This window comes from Geotrypetes seraphini, chromosome 11 (genome assembly GCF_902459505.1).
Source record: "Geotrypetes seraphini chromosome 11, aGeoSer1.1, whole genome shotgun sequence".
Taxonomy (NCBI): Eukaryota; Metazoa; Chordata; class Amphibia; order Gymnophiona; family Dermophiidae; genus Geotrypetes; species Geotrypetes seraphini.
The window spans coordinates 31,111,121-31,124,869 of record NC_047094.1 but is presented as its reverse complement, the minus strand read 5'-3'; the positions used below and the strand labels follow the sequence as shown (position 1 = coordinate 31,124,869).

The following is a 13,749-nucleotide window of genomic DNA, read 5'->3' as shown; positions in this document are numbered from 1 at the left end:
AGAGGTTTTGGCACACTATCCTGTTTTTTTTTTTTCTATGACTACAGTGTAAAAACATACTGCCTTCACAGACAGTTCTGTCTTCCTACAGAATTTCAGGCCAGAGGAAGGGTCCTGGCATTGCTTAAAAAGGAATTACTCAAGTCTTGCTGTTGTAGCTCCTGCAGCTTGTAAAGCCAGTCACTGAAGTTTGGGGGTACTGTATAGCATTTTCCAGTCTGACAAGAAGTGTTTAGATCATCAAGGCTGAATACTGTATATACATCAAACATACCAGCTGGATGTAACTGGCTGTACTACAGATGCTCAATGTCGAAAAGAGAACAATTGCACGTTTAAATTCTCTTCTGGGTTTTAATATACTCAATTTCCCTGTCCCATTCCTGTAAGCTCTACCTTAACCGCACAAGACTTGAACACTTATGATTTTAAGGTGTTTGAGGCTTGTGCAGATGAGGACAGAGCTTAGGCATTGGTGGAATGAGGCATTATGACATCACAATCTGAGCTCTAGAATGTTGCTACTTATGATTTTAAAGGGTTTGAGGCTTGTGCAGATGAGGACGGAGCTTAGGCATTGGTGGAATGAGGCATTATGACATCACAATCTGAGCTTTAGAATGTTGCTACTTATGATTTTAAGGTGTTTGAGGTTTGTGCAGATGAGGACAGAGCTTGTAGGAATAGGGCAGGGACAGGAAAAGAACTCACCGGGATGGGAAAAAGAGCTCCTGTGGGGACGGGGAAAAATTTGTCTCCGTGTCATCCTCTATTCTGCAGTCACTGCAGTCAGAAACACTTTCCCCCATCCCGCGTTGGTTCCATTACCAACTGCTGGAACAGTTTTTCTTGTAGAGAATCCAGGATCTCCCTACTTCTAGAAGACCCCACAATAGGGATACCCCAGTCAACATCTGGCATGTTAAAATCACCTATTAGTAAAACTTCCCCTTTTTAGATATATTCTACTATTAAGTCTACTATTAAATCTCTGTCCACTTCTTCCATCTGTGAAGGAGGCCTGTATATCACACCAATGTAAATATAATTACCATTCTCTCTTTCCAAATTGATCCACCGTGCCTTAGCCTTGCCCTGTAGATCCTGCAATTGTGTGGCTTTAATATGATCTTTAAGATATAACACTCCTCCTTTTCTTATTACCCTGTCTTTCCTGAACAGTCATGGTTCTCTGTGAACCATATCTCTGTGATCGCCACTATATCCAACTCATCTTCTTTCATCACAGCTTCTGAATCCAGAATCTGGTTTTCCATATTTCAAGCATTTAGTATACTGTATACCACTTTCCAGACATTTCCCCCTTTTCCCATCCGTTCAGTGATTTACTTACCTTAGGGCTTATTCTCACCTGGGGGTTTTGATCACCCTGCCCCATCACTTCTAATTTAAAGCTCTCTACAGTAGATTAGTCAGCCTGTAGCTGAAGCCACTTCTTCCCTTCTTTGATAGATGTATACCATCCGTGCTCAGCAGCCCTTGGAAAATCATCTCATGCTCTCAACAACACCATCCACGTAGCCATGCATTCATCTCCAGGGTTCAAGCTTCTCTGTCCTGGCCTTTACCCTCAACAGAGAGGATGGATGAGAATACCACCTGCGCACTTGACTGCTTCATCTTCTGTCCCAGAGCCACGAATGAATGAACGGAGTCATCCTTGCAGCTGAATTTAAAAAGACCAAGTTCTGTAGAGAGGAAACCTGTATTGTATTTGTTTCTTAGTTCAGCTTCCCAGACAGCACAGTCAAAGGGCTGGGAAATTGCTATATTAAGAAAGGACTTGAAGGGAAAGCACAAGGTTTGATATTGGAAGCAACTGAGGACATTTTCTTTTCTCTATATGCTTTTGCATTGTTCATGTTTGTTTTTTCCTTTTAAAAAAAAAAAAATCTTATTTTTTTCATTAGCTCTTTGACCTTCATTAGTGGTTCAGGTAAGTTAGTGAATGTAGAATGTCTGTGACAGCTGGTTGAGGTGAGGTCTGTTTCTCCAGAAGAATAGCTTGTGGGGAAAACTTTCTCAGGGCGTGAAAGAATCTGGTTGGCTGGTGCGAGCTGTCTGAGCAGGTTTGTGCATAAATGTGCGCAGATGTAGACAAGCCCTGTCTAGTACTCTATGATCCTTTGATGGCCCAGGGAGTAACCTCGTGTAATGTGGCAGTAGCAGACTAGAAATGTGTGTGTTTAGTCCTCTGGGTTTCCCGTTCTATTCTATTGATTCACCATTTTTGTCCAGTGTATCTTTCATAATTAGATTGTAAGCCCTTTTGATCAGGAACCGTCACTTGTGTGTTTAAATGTACAGTGCTGCATGTGTCTGGCAGCAGTTAGAAATAATAAATAGTATTAGTGACACAATTGATAAAAGGATTTATTGTCCTTTTTTTCTCAAATTTATTTATTTTTACTATTTGCAAATATGGTGTCACCAAAAGCAGTTTTATATATTTGGCATCATAAAATATAAACTTTATAATCTGGTGACATTATGCATTTGCTGGGCAGTTCTGTAACTGGCAACTCGAATTAGGCGTTCCAAGGCTTTGCCTATACAATAACAGAACCTGTGTGCTTACGTTCCATTAGAGAATACAAGTGTAACTGGTATCTCACCTAATATGTAAGCATCTGCCACTTCAGCCTTATGCGTAACCGACGGTATTCTGTAAGTTACGTGCCTAAGTCCTACCCATGTTTTGCCTCCATGCACACCCTCTTGAAAATACATACCCTGAAAGTTGGGTATTAGCAGAACAGTTCTTAGGCACCTTACTAGCACTTAACTCATGTAAATGCTAGTATTCTAAACATTTACATATGTATTGCATATGTAAGTGTGGGAGCCTAGGTTATAGCATTGCCCTTATTATGTTGGACATATAAACCATTTTATGTCAAACATTAGCTATTGAGCAAAAGGGGCATGGACAGAGGTGTTCCAGGAGCAGTACTCGCAATATTTATACATTTATATGATTCAGGATGGATAAAAATCAATAATTATTAAAAAAGAATTGGATTTTTTAAAATTTAAATTAGATTTTTTAAAATAGAAGTGTCCTCAAAAACAGGATTTTATCTAAAGATAGTTTTCTATTTAAAATGCAGTACTTTATAATCCAAAAGTTTCATCATGAAATAAAGGTTAGTTTTTAATTATGTAGCAAGAGGCTGTATATTCATGCAATGTTTACATTTTTTGCTAAATGAATTCCGTTAATCCATTCATAATGTCACAGGCATGATTTAAATAAACTCTTTCTGACTAGTGATTTAAATCATGATTTGAATTGATTTGATTTAAATCAAATCCACCCTGAGATGATTTATATTAATTTTTTGTTCAGCTTGTCTTGTTTGGCCACATAAAACCCAGGTGATATGGCTGAGTGAATCATATACTCGTAAAGCTATACAGTATACAAGAGCACCAGTATTCAGCACTTATAATTTATGCATATCCCAAGATGTCTGTGGATATCTGTAGATTCAGTAGTGCTTGTTATACATATAGAGTTTCTGACTATATTAATAATTTGAAAGGTAAAAATTCTTCCTCAGGCTCTACTGCCTTTCTCAGTACTAAAAGTAGGAAAGTTGCTTTCAGGATCCTGATTGCGTAGAAGGCTGCTTTTGAGGAGTGGGGAGATGACATGCATAGTCAGTGATGGCAGCTCTCCCAACTGAGACTGGTTGTTTTTCTTTCTGCAGATTACAACGTACTTGAACTGGCTGGTACGCATGTCTTCAGAAATGGAAACCAACATCGTTGCTGTAGAGAGAGTCAAGGAATACTCTGAAAAGGAAAAAGAGGTGATGTGTGGCCTTATGGATTTTGTGTTTTGTTAAGTAACTTGTAGGGGGGGGGATCTTGAATTTTTTTAGGAGATGTGCTTCTCCCTATTTGCTGATCAAGTACTTGATCATCTAATATTGAGTGATTATTTTTTCATCTTGTTCCTGTTCTTTGATCACTCTACTCTCAAATATTTTTTGAGAGATATTTGCCCTTTTTGATTATCTGACTGAGTCTCCCTATTTGGGGGCATTGGGATTACCTTTGCATGATAGGAAGCTACCTTCGAGGTACTCTCAGCTCGGTGTTTATGTGAAAAATAGCCTCGTATTTAGAAAACAATAGAATTGGCAAATTCTGTTTGCAAGATAAAAAGTTATTTATTCTTCCTTTGACTCTAGTTAGGAAGAGTAATAGTATAGGACAAAGTAAGATAAAGTAAATTTTAGGGCTCCTTTCACGAAGGTGCGCTAGCATTTTTAACGCATGGATTAGCGCACGCTAGCCGAAAAACTACCGCCTGCTCAAGAGGAGGTGGTAGCGGCTAGCGCATGCGGCATTTTAGCGCCTTTAGGTCCTAACGCGCCTTCGTAAAATGAGCCCTTAGTGTTTTTAAGCAAGTATTGTCATAGGGAGAGCTGCACTCTAGTTCCGGGTTGAATTTGCACAGTGAATAGCTTCATATCGAGAAGCACGCAACCATTCCAGGGTTAGCTGTGTCTGTCGTTGAAGAGCAAACTACTTCTGTTGAAAAACAAGTCTGGAATTCAAGAGGACTAATGGCCAATAGAGAATGACACGGTGACAAAATTAATCACCATCCCCGTCCCCGCGGATAACCGCGGGAAACCATCTTCATGTCATTCTTTAAGGAGAGAGGGAAGAATCAGAGTATAATTGGGCACAACCACTGACCCGCAAGCTTTGCTTTGAAGAATGCTGGTGTAGAAGGAACGAGGTTGAAATAGACACTAAAAAATGACATGGGATTATTTCCCGTGGTTATCCGCAGGGACGGGAACGGTGATGAATTTTGTCACCATGTCATTCTCTAATGGCCAACTCTCCCTCCACTCCATTTCAGTAAGCTTGGGAGTCCCACATGTGAGAATATGCTGCCTGCTTGTCTTAGGATAAAGCACACTTACCGTAATAGGTGTTATCCAGGGACAGCAGGCAGATATTCTCACATCACTCCCACCCCCATGGTTGGCTTCTTAGCTTGCTTACGGAACTAAGGAACAGCAAGCTGACTTCGGATGGGAATAATAAAAATAACAACTTATATACCACAGTGCCGTGAAGTTCTGGGTGGTTTACAAAAGATTAAAAATACAATTGAATAAGAAATAGAAATAAAATGATTAAAATAACATTATACAAATCTAAATACTAAACTTACAATTATCCATACAAGCTAATTACCCAGATATTTCAAGAACAAATGTGTCTTTAGATGTCTCCTAAATTCCACATATGAATTAGAAAGTTTAATTAGATGTTCTAGGTCCTTACCCCAAAATGCTGCTTGGTATGATAAAAGGCATTGATGATGATTTTTAAATTTACAACTTCCAGCAGACGGAGAAACGAAATTCAAATACGAGTTTCTCCTATATTTATTGGTTGCAAAAAGAAAAGAGCTCGGTTATATATTTAGGGGTTAAACCAAACAACACCTTGAAACAGAAACAACCAAACTCCACTGGCAGCCAATGCTGTTACCGGTCAGAAGGTATCACATGGTCGAACTTCTTCAACCCAAAAATCAATCTGACCGCCGCATTCTGAACCATGCGCAGTCGCTGCATATTCCTCTGAGAAATTGCCAAAGAGGCAATGTTATGGTAGTCAAGCTGGCTAAGTATAAGAGACTGCACCAAAATTCTGAATGATGAAACATCAAAATATGCCCTAATAGAGCGAAGCTTCCAAAGGGTGAAGAAGCCCTTTCTAACCAAAGAGTCTACCTGGTTCTTCATAGTCAAGCCTTGATCCAGTATTATTCCCAATATCTTAATTTATTTATGATCAAAGATGTCTTAGGGTTCCTTTTACGAAGCCGCGTTAGCGGTTTTAGCGCACGCAGCGTTTTAGCATGCGCTAAGCCTGCGCTACACGGCTAGAACTAATGCCAGCTCAATGCTGGCGTTAGCATCTAGCACGGCTGGCAGTTTAGCGCGTGCTATTATGCACGTTAAACCGCTAACGCGGCTTCGTAAAAGGAGCCCTTTAGTAACATATGGATGTAGAGAAGCCACAAAAAACTTTTTTTTCCTGAGTTAAGGCACTTGTGCGGTGCAGGCAGTCGCAAAGTTTCTTAAAACTTAGTGCCAGTTCACTTTTAACACTGGCTGTACCAGGCTCCGTGATGATGTCACCCACTAAACTAAACCAAACCTTAAGTTTGTATACCTCATCATCTCCATAAAGATAGAGCTCGGCACAGTTTACAGGTAATTCAATAAATGAGGGAAGGACATAATAAGAAATTAGAGGTTATGAAGAGGATAGCTAGCTTTACATTTTAAATAGATAGCTTTACGTTTTGGAGAAAAGCCAGGTTTTCAGATGCTTTCGGAATAATTGGAATGAGCCTAGGTTCCGCAGCGGGGCAGGGAGGTTATTCCAAAGCTCAGTGAATTTGAAGAAAAGGGATTTCCCTAATTTACCTGCATACATGCCTTTTAACGAGGGAAAAGATAGTTTGAGTTTGTGGGCGGATCTGGTAGTGTCAGGTCTCGAAGAATTCCAGGATAGTGGAATTAGGGGAGGAAGAATGCCATGTAGGATCTTGAATATTGGATGTGAGAATATCTGCCTGTTGTCCCCGGATAACACCTGTTACACTAAAACTCTGCTTTATCTGGATCGTGGTTGACTTGATGCTGCTGTTGTTTTTTCAGCTCACCTCACTCCAACCCAAACCTGGCCCCTTTTTATACAGGTAGTACTGGGCCATTAGATTTTCAACCCTGTGATACCTGTAAGATTTGAAAATCTATAGACCAAGGCTGCACATATAATGCATTTTAACACGATTAACACATTAAACAATTAATTTTAATGCATTAATTACAGCAAGCTGCTCTCTCCATTTCCTCCTCTCCCCAGCACATTTTTCTCTCCTGGTGATGCCCCCTAGGCTCTCCGTCTTTTTTCCCCTGCCACCTGCCCGTTCCAATAGCCTTTTCACTCTTTCTCCCTGTGTTCTCTGGTATCTCTTTTTCCCTCTCCCTGAAGTCCTTCCGAACTTGCTGGTACTTACGCTTTCTGGTTTTCCCTCTCTAGTGTTCTGCCCGCAGGAAACAGGAAGTTTTGTGAGAGGAGGCAGGATGCTAGAGAGTGAGGAATCGGCTAGAGATGAGCTGTATGTGTTTGGCAAGTGCAGATGACTGGGAAGGGGAGGGGAAATGAGATATCGGAGAATGCAGGGATCAGAAAAGGAACAACTGCTGAATGAGAGCCCTGGGTAGTAGTAGGAGAAAAAAAAAATTCAGGGGGGGAGGCACAGCACAGAGAAAAATACAAAAGGGGGAGGAGATTCAGAACAAAGCATGGGGGAGGGGCCAGCGCGGCACACACGGTGCCGAAGAGGGAAGAGGAGAAGCGTACCTGAAGCTTAACTGCTCAGGGCGAAGGAAGGCAGCGTCGGTGCCGAGCACCGAAGAAGGCAGAGAGCAGCAAGGAGGAGACCAGGCTCGGGGAAGCAGCGAGAGTTCGCTCCGCCCCCCCCCCACCGCGTCAGAGGCAGCACCGGACTCCACCTCAAGGGGGAGGGGCCAACAGCGCCCAGCCGTTCGGCGCCAGGCAAAGGCGCGCGGCAAAGGCGCTCGCCTTAGCGAGAGCGCCTTTGCGAAGGGCCTCAAGAAGGGCCAAGTTACTACACCCACGAGCACCAGGGAAAGACTGAAAGGTACGGAAGAAGCAGGCGCAGAAGGAACGAACATACACAAGCAACAGTAAGGTAAGGTAGAGCAAAGACAGCACACACAAGAAGAAGGTAGTAAGGCAGCACACACAAGAAGAAGGCAAGAAGCAGGCGCAGAAAGAGGCAGGCACACAAAGAACAAACACACAAACAAAGTATAGTAAGGTAGAGCGAAGGCAGCACACACAAGAAGAAGGCGCAGAAGGAAGCAGGCACTCAAGGAACACATAATCTTAAGTGTTATCTTAAAGTAGGAACGACAATGGAAGCAGAGAGAAACCAGAAGATGAGCTTTCCAGTGTTCTGCACCGACTGTCATATGTATGACTACCTCCCCTCGGGGAGACAGTCGTATGTATGCGGTCGGTGTCAGGAGCTGGAAAGCTTGAAGAGGGAAGTCAAGCGACTAGAGGACAAGATACAGGAGCTAGAAGGACTTTACACCATGGAAGACCCAATCAGGACAGCTGAAGACTTCATGAGCGAGAGACACATCGAGAAGGAAGTCAGGGAACTCGAGGAATTCATTGAGGAAGCATACAAGAGGAGGGTGGAAGAGAACGAACTACAGATGAAAGAAGAAGTAACACCAACATCGAAGGGAGAACAAGAAGCAGAAGACCTCAAAGAAGACACCCACAGAGGAAAAACGCACGAGGGGGAGAAATTGGCCAGTCGATGCCCGGAGGAAGAAAGAGCGGAGCACATCGAGGACACTGACCTGAGACCCAAGCGAACATTGAAGAAGGGAAAGTCAGCGATCCTAGTGGGAGACTCGATCCTGAGGCATGTGGACAGCCACATAGCAGGAGGGAGAGAGGATCGACTGGTGACCTGCCTCCCGGAAGCGAGAACCAAGGACATCGTGAACAAAATTGGAAAGATTCTGGATGGAGCAGAGACGGAAGAGACCACAGTAATGATCCACATCGGGACGAATGATGTCAGCAGGAGGGACTACAGAAGAAGCACGCTGATAGAACAGTTCAATATTTTGGGAAAGAAGCTGAAGATGAGGACCCAGAAGATAGCGTTCTCAGAGATCCTACCGGTACCGAGGGCAGATGTGAAAAGGCAAGAGGAACTACAATCAATTAATGCGTGGATGAGGAGATGGTGTGAGGAAGAAGGATTCCACTTCGTGAGGAACTGGACGATGTTCTGGGGCAAGAGCAAGCTCTACAGGAGAGATGGATTGCATCTGAGCGTGGCGGGAACTAGACTTCTAGCAAACAACGTCAAGAAAGGAATAGAACAGGCTTTAAACTAAGAAGAAGGGGAAAGCCAACAGTCGACCAGGCGTCGATGATTCGGAAAAAGGTATCCCGTGAAGATACTAAGGGGAAAAAAGGCTAGGAAGAAACAAGGGACAAATTACAGGAGTCGACTAACCAAGAAGAGGAGGGAAGAAAGACTGTAGCCAAAGAGAAGACTCTAAAGACCGAAGCACAGGGAAAGGAAATGAAGGCAACAAAATTCCAGGAGCTAAATTGCATATATACCAATGCAAGGAGCCTAAGAAACAAAATGGGGGAATTAGAAGCCATGGCCATTGAGGAGGACATAGACATCATTGGAATCTCTGAAACATGGTGGAATGAGGAAAGCAAATGGGATACAGCACTGCCGGAGTACAAGCTCTATCGCCAGGACAGGTCAGGACAGAAAGGCGGTGGAATAGCACTATACATAAAAGAAAGCATACAATCGACAAGAATGGACATAGCAGAGACGGCCAACAAGCTAGAATCACTATGAGATAATCTCAGAGAGAGCGAGACCAGAAGGCTTTGAGCATGTGCAAATGCTCAAAGCCTAGTCCAGCCCGGCGCAGGAAGAAGGAGGATCTCTCCCGCACCGCACCGCCCAGCCCAGCCCAAACCAACGAGGGAGGATCTTCGGGCACTGGCACTGGCACGTCCTGTGCATTGGTACTGGTGCCGGTGCCCAATCGGGTAAGAGATGTTTCGCGGTGCTGGTGGGAATGTAGGATCGCGGGGGAGGGGGGGTGACGGGGGGGGGGGGGGGAGGCCGATTGGATTGAAAAAAAAAAGTTGTAAAACGCGCACGGTTTGTAAAATCGTGTATAACGCGCGCGTTATATGCGTGAAAATACGGTAATATCTAAAGCTACTTGGAATCAAAAAATCATCATTTGTATTTGCATTTGCATTTTCCTTGCAATTCTGTGGTGGCATGTGAAACACAAAACTAGTGCTTAAAGCTAAAACCCTAGACCTCAGAGCTAGGAAAGCTTTGGCTCGATTTATACTAAACTTGTAGATGGCTTACTCTATCATAAAAATTTGATCATGTGATTCCTTATGTTCCTGGCCAATAAACATAAGTACTTCATGCCTCTTTAAGGCAATTTCCCTCTCCACAGCAGATACATTTGGAGAGCATGTTTGCTTGCCCTTAATTTGTTTCTCTTTCCTTATTTTCCCTTGTAGTTGCTTTTATGGAAAAAAAAATTGACATCTGTAGTTAGTGCGATCAGACCAGATCAGTCCAGTACAAGTGAGTTATGTCTGTTGACCAGCGGATGGAGAAACGGCTCCAATAAATTTGCCCCTAAAGGGCATCAGGCAGCATTAGAATCCTCAATACTTCTGAGAGTCAAGCAACGGTGTTCATGTTCAAACGGTTAAAGACTAAGTGCTCCTTTTACTAAGGTGCGATAGCGGTTTTAGCACATGCTAGACGCTATCGCCTCCATAGAGCTTGCGTTAGTATTTTTCGTTTAGCACGGGGTTTGCACGCGCTAATCTTCAGTGCACGCTAAAAATGCTAGTGCACCTTAGTAAAAAGGAGCCCTAAATATTTGCAGCAAAAAAATGCCACACTCTGCCAGTATAAAGTACAATAATGGAGCATATACTTTACTGGCAAGCAATGCTGGCACTTGAATCAGGAGATGCTCAAAGCCTTCTGGTCTCGCTCTCTCCAAGATTATCTCGGAGAGAGCGAGACCAGAAGGCTTTGAGCATGCGCAAATGCTCAAAGCCTAGTCCAGCCCGGCACAGGAAGAAGGAGGATCTCTCTCGAACCGCCCAGCCCAGCCTAACCCAACGAGGGAGGATCTTCGGGCACTGGCACTGGCACATCCTGTGCATTGGTGCTGGTGCCGGTGCCCAATCGGGTAAGAGTTGTCTTTGCGGTGCTGGGGGGGGATGTAGGATCGCAGGGGGGGGGGGTGATGCGAGCGGGGGGGGGGGGAGGATGCCGGTTCGCAGGGGGAATGCCGGATCAGAATGAAAAAAAAAATTTGTACAACGCGCTCACATATATAACGCGCATGGTTATGCACGGTTTGTAAAATCGTGTATAACGCACGCATTATATGCGTGAAAATACGGTACTTAATAGAAACATTTTTAGATTTCTTCAGCAGAGCAACCCATGAGTGTCTGTATTGTAGTAAATTGAGTAACACAATATTAAAAAAAAGTGTGAGGTGTAGAGGTAATAATATCTCAGCAAAAACCAAAAAAACATTCCACAGAAAAATAATCAAATTCACAAACACCAAAGAAATTTGTGCACCTGAAAGAAAAAGCCTCTCTATCGGGTGAGTCACAAGACCCTACCTCCTCCCCATCATAGGCATAAAAAACTTTCATGAATGCACAATTTCAATATTTGTTTGATGGCAGATCACTGAGAGAGAGCAGGGGAGACTGGGGGGGCCGTCTCAGGGCCTTCGGGAATGCTCCGTGATGAAGCCGCCAGTGAACGGCTGGACCCTGCTAGTTGTGAAGCCACCGACGGTGGAGAGAGAGTGTTTAACCTACGTACCACCAGGGCTTTTACTGCGGCGGCGCCTGTGCTGAGTCTTTTAGATTTGTCAGCGTAGGCGGGTTAATGCTGCCCTTCCCTGCCGGACCAGTGCAAAGCCCTGAGGGGAGGGAGCCATAGACTGCAGCTTCTTCTTCACTGGTAATTTTTCTGTGCCGGCTTTCATAGTCAGGGCGCAGATATGGTAACTGTCAATGTCTCTCGGTCCTAGTGACCACCTTGTGAAAAAACGCAGCCGTCAAGTCCATGAAGAGAAACAGACCCGCGCTTGTAGGAAGACGGCTTGCCGGCGTTTATTGTTTGTTTACCTTTATTTTTCCTTTTTTATATTAAATTGAAAACACACTTGTTGCTAGCTGGCGCCGCCAAAAAAGTGGCGGTTTGAAAAAGCAGTGTTCCTGTCTCGGAATGCCTATTATGACAGGAGCAGTGTTCCCGCTAAGGTGCGCTGGCCTGCGCGCGCGCACAAAATATTACATCGCAGCGCAAAGTTTCTCTTCACAGCGCACACACGCGTCGCAAAGGTAAGGGGAGGTAAGGTAAGGGGACGCATTGGGGGGATTGCACTTCCCCACAATTGCCATGCTTCGGTTCCTCTTCTTCCTTCCTTCCTCCCCCTCCCCCCCCCCCCGCGGGACCCTGCGGCACCATCAACTCTTACTCCCTCTAATGTCGGCCCTGCAGCTCCAGACTTCCTCGCACCTTCTCCCCTCCCCCTTTGGATCGCTATTATTTTAAATGTTATAGCCGCGGAGCTGTATCCATCAGTGGAGATGTCTAACCTCGGCCTGCCCCGGAACTCTTACTGCAACAGTGACTTCCTGTTCCTGCCTAGACGGGCGGCTGCTGCAGTAAGAGTTCCGGGGCAGGCCGAGGTTAGACATCTCCACTGATGGATACAGCTCCGCGGCTATAACATTTAAAATAATAGCGATCCAAAGGGGGAGGGGAGAAGGTGCGAGGAAGTCTGGAGCTGCAGGGCCGACATTAGAGGGAGTAAGAGTTGATGGTGCCGCAGGGTCCCGCGGGGGGGGGGGGGAGGAAGGAAGGAAGAAGAGGAACCGAAGCATGGCAATTGTGGGGAAGTGCAGAGCTGCAGGGAAGAGTGTTGCGGTACCCAGCTGGAGGGAGAAGGAAGATGAGGGAGGGAATTAAAGGAGATGCCAGGGCTTGGAGCATAGGAGGAAGGTATGCCAGTCTAAGGGAAAAGGAAGGGGGAGATGTGAGAGCATGGAGGGGGAACGAAAGATGGAAGAAAAGGAAAGGAGAGAGATGCCAGAGAATCAGGGAAGGGGAGATACCAGACTATGAGGAGAGGTGTGGGAGAGGGAAGGCGAGGAGAGAGATGCCAGACCAATGGGGTGAAAGGAGAGATGGAAGGGGGAGGCATACAGTTTCTGGAAGGGGCATAGAAGGAGAGAAGATGCCATATAGGGGAAGAGAGACGGCAGACAGTGAATGGAAGGAAGAGAGTTACAAGAAGATGAGGAAAGGAGAAACCACAGAAGACAAAGGTAGAAAAAAATTTCTATTTATTTATTGCTTTAGGAGACATGTGTCACTGTTTCTGTGAAGCATTGTATGCAGAGTCCAGCTTCTTGCTGGTTCAATTTAACCTTTGTCTATGTATTTTTATTTTATCCCCCCTTTTACAAAACTGTGAAGCGTTTTTAGCACCAGCCTTGGTGGTAGCAGCTCTGATGCTCAGAATTTTATGAGCATCAGAGCTGTTACCTCCGTAGCTAAAATCCACACTACAGTTTTGTAAAAGAGGGAGGGGTTAGTTTGTGATTACATATTCCTTACTAGGCGAAGGTGTTTTCTGTGTTCTGTGTGTTCGAAAGACATGGTTTTCTGTTAGGATTGACGGTGTAGGATTGATCTGTGCTGGTCTGGCTTGTTTAGTTTTACAATGGGTGTATTGATGTACTGCTCACTGCAATATGTAAGATGCTGCCTTTTCCTAGGTACTCATGTGTGACGTGTGGTTTGTTACTAAAAATCATGTTTTTCTTACAGATGGGGGGGGGTGCCAAAAAATGATGGGCCCCGGATGTTACATATGCTAGGTACGCCACTGTATGTAAAGATACCAGAAAGCTGGCGTAGCAAAAACTTCTAAGTTTTGAGTATTTAACCCTCCCACAATCTCACGGGCACTCGTTTCAAGTTTATTGAGATTTTGATTTAAACGCAATATC

At 44.4% G+C, this 13,749-nt stretch overlaps 1 protein-coding gene across 2 annotated transcripts in view; it reads left to right on the top strand.

The window, feature by feature from the left end:
• Positions 1-13,749, top strand: part of LOC117369099 (multidrug resistance-associated protein 1-like) — a 201,235-nt gene that overhangs the window by 157,857 nt on the left and 29,629 nt on the right. For both annotated transcript variants that reach the window (XM_033963097.1, XM_033963096.1), the window contains exon 26: positions 3,735-3,836. In XM_033963097.1, the coding sequence (XP_033818988.1) occupies positions 3,735-3,836 (102 nt within the window). The remainder of the gene's footprint in view (positions 1-3,734; positions 3,837-13,749) is intronic.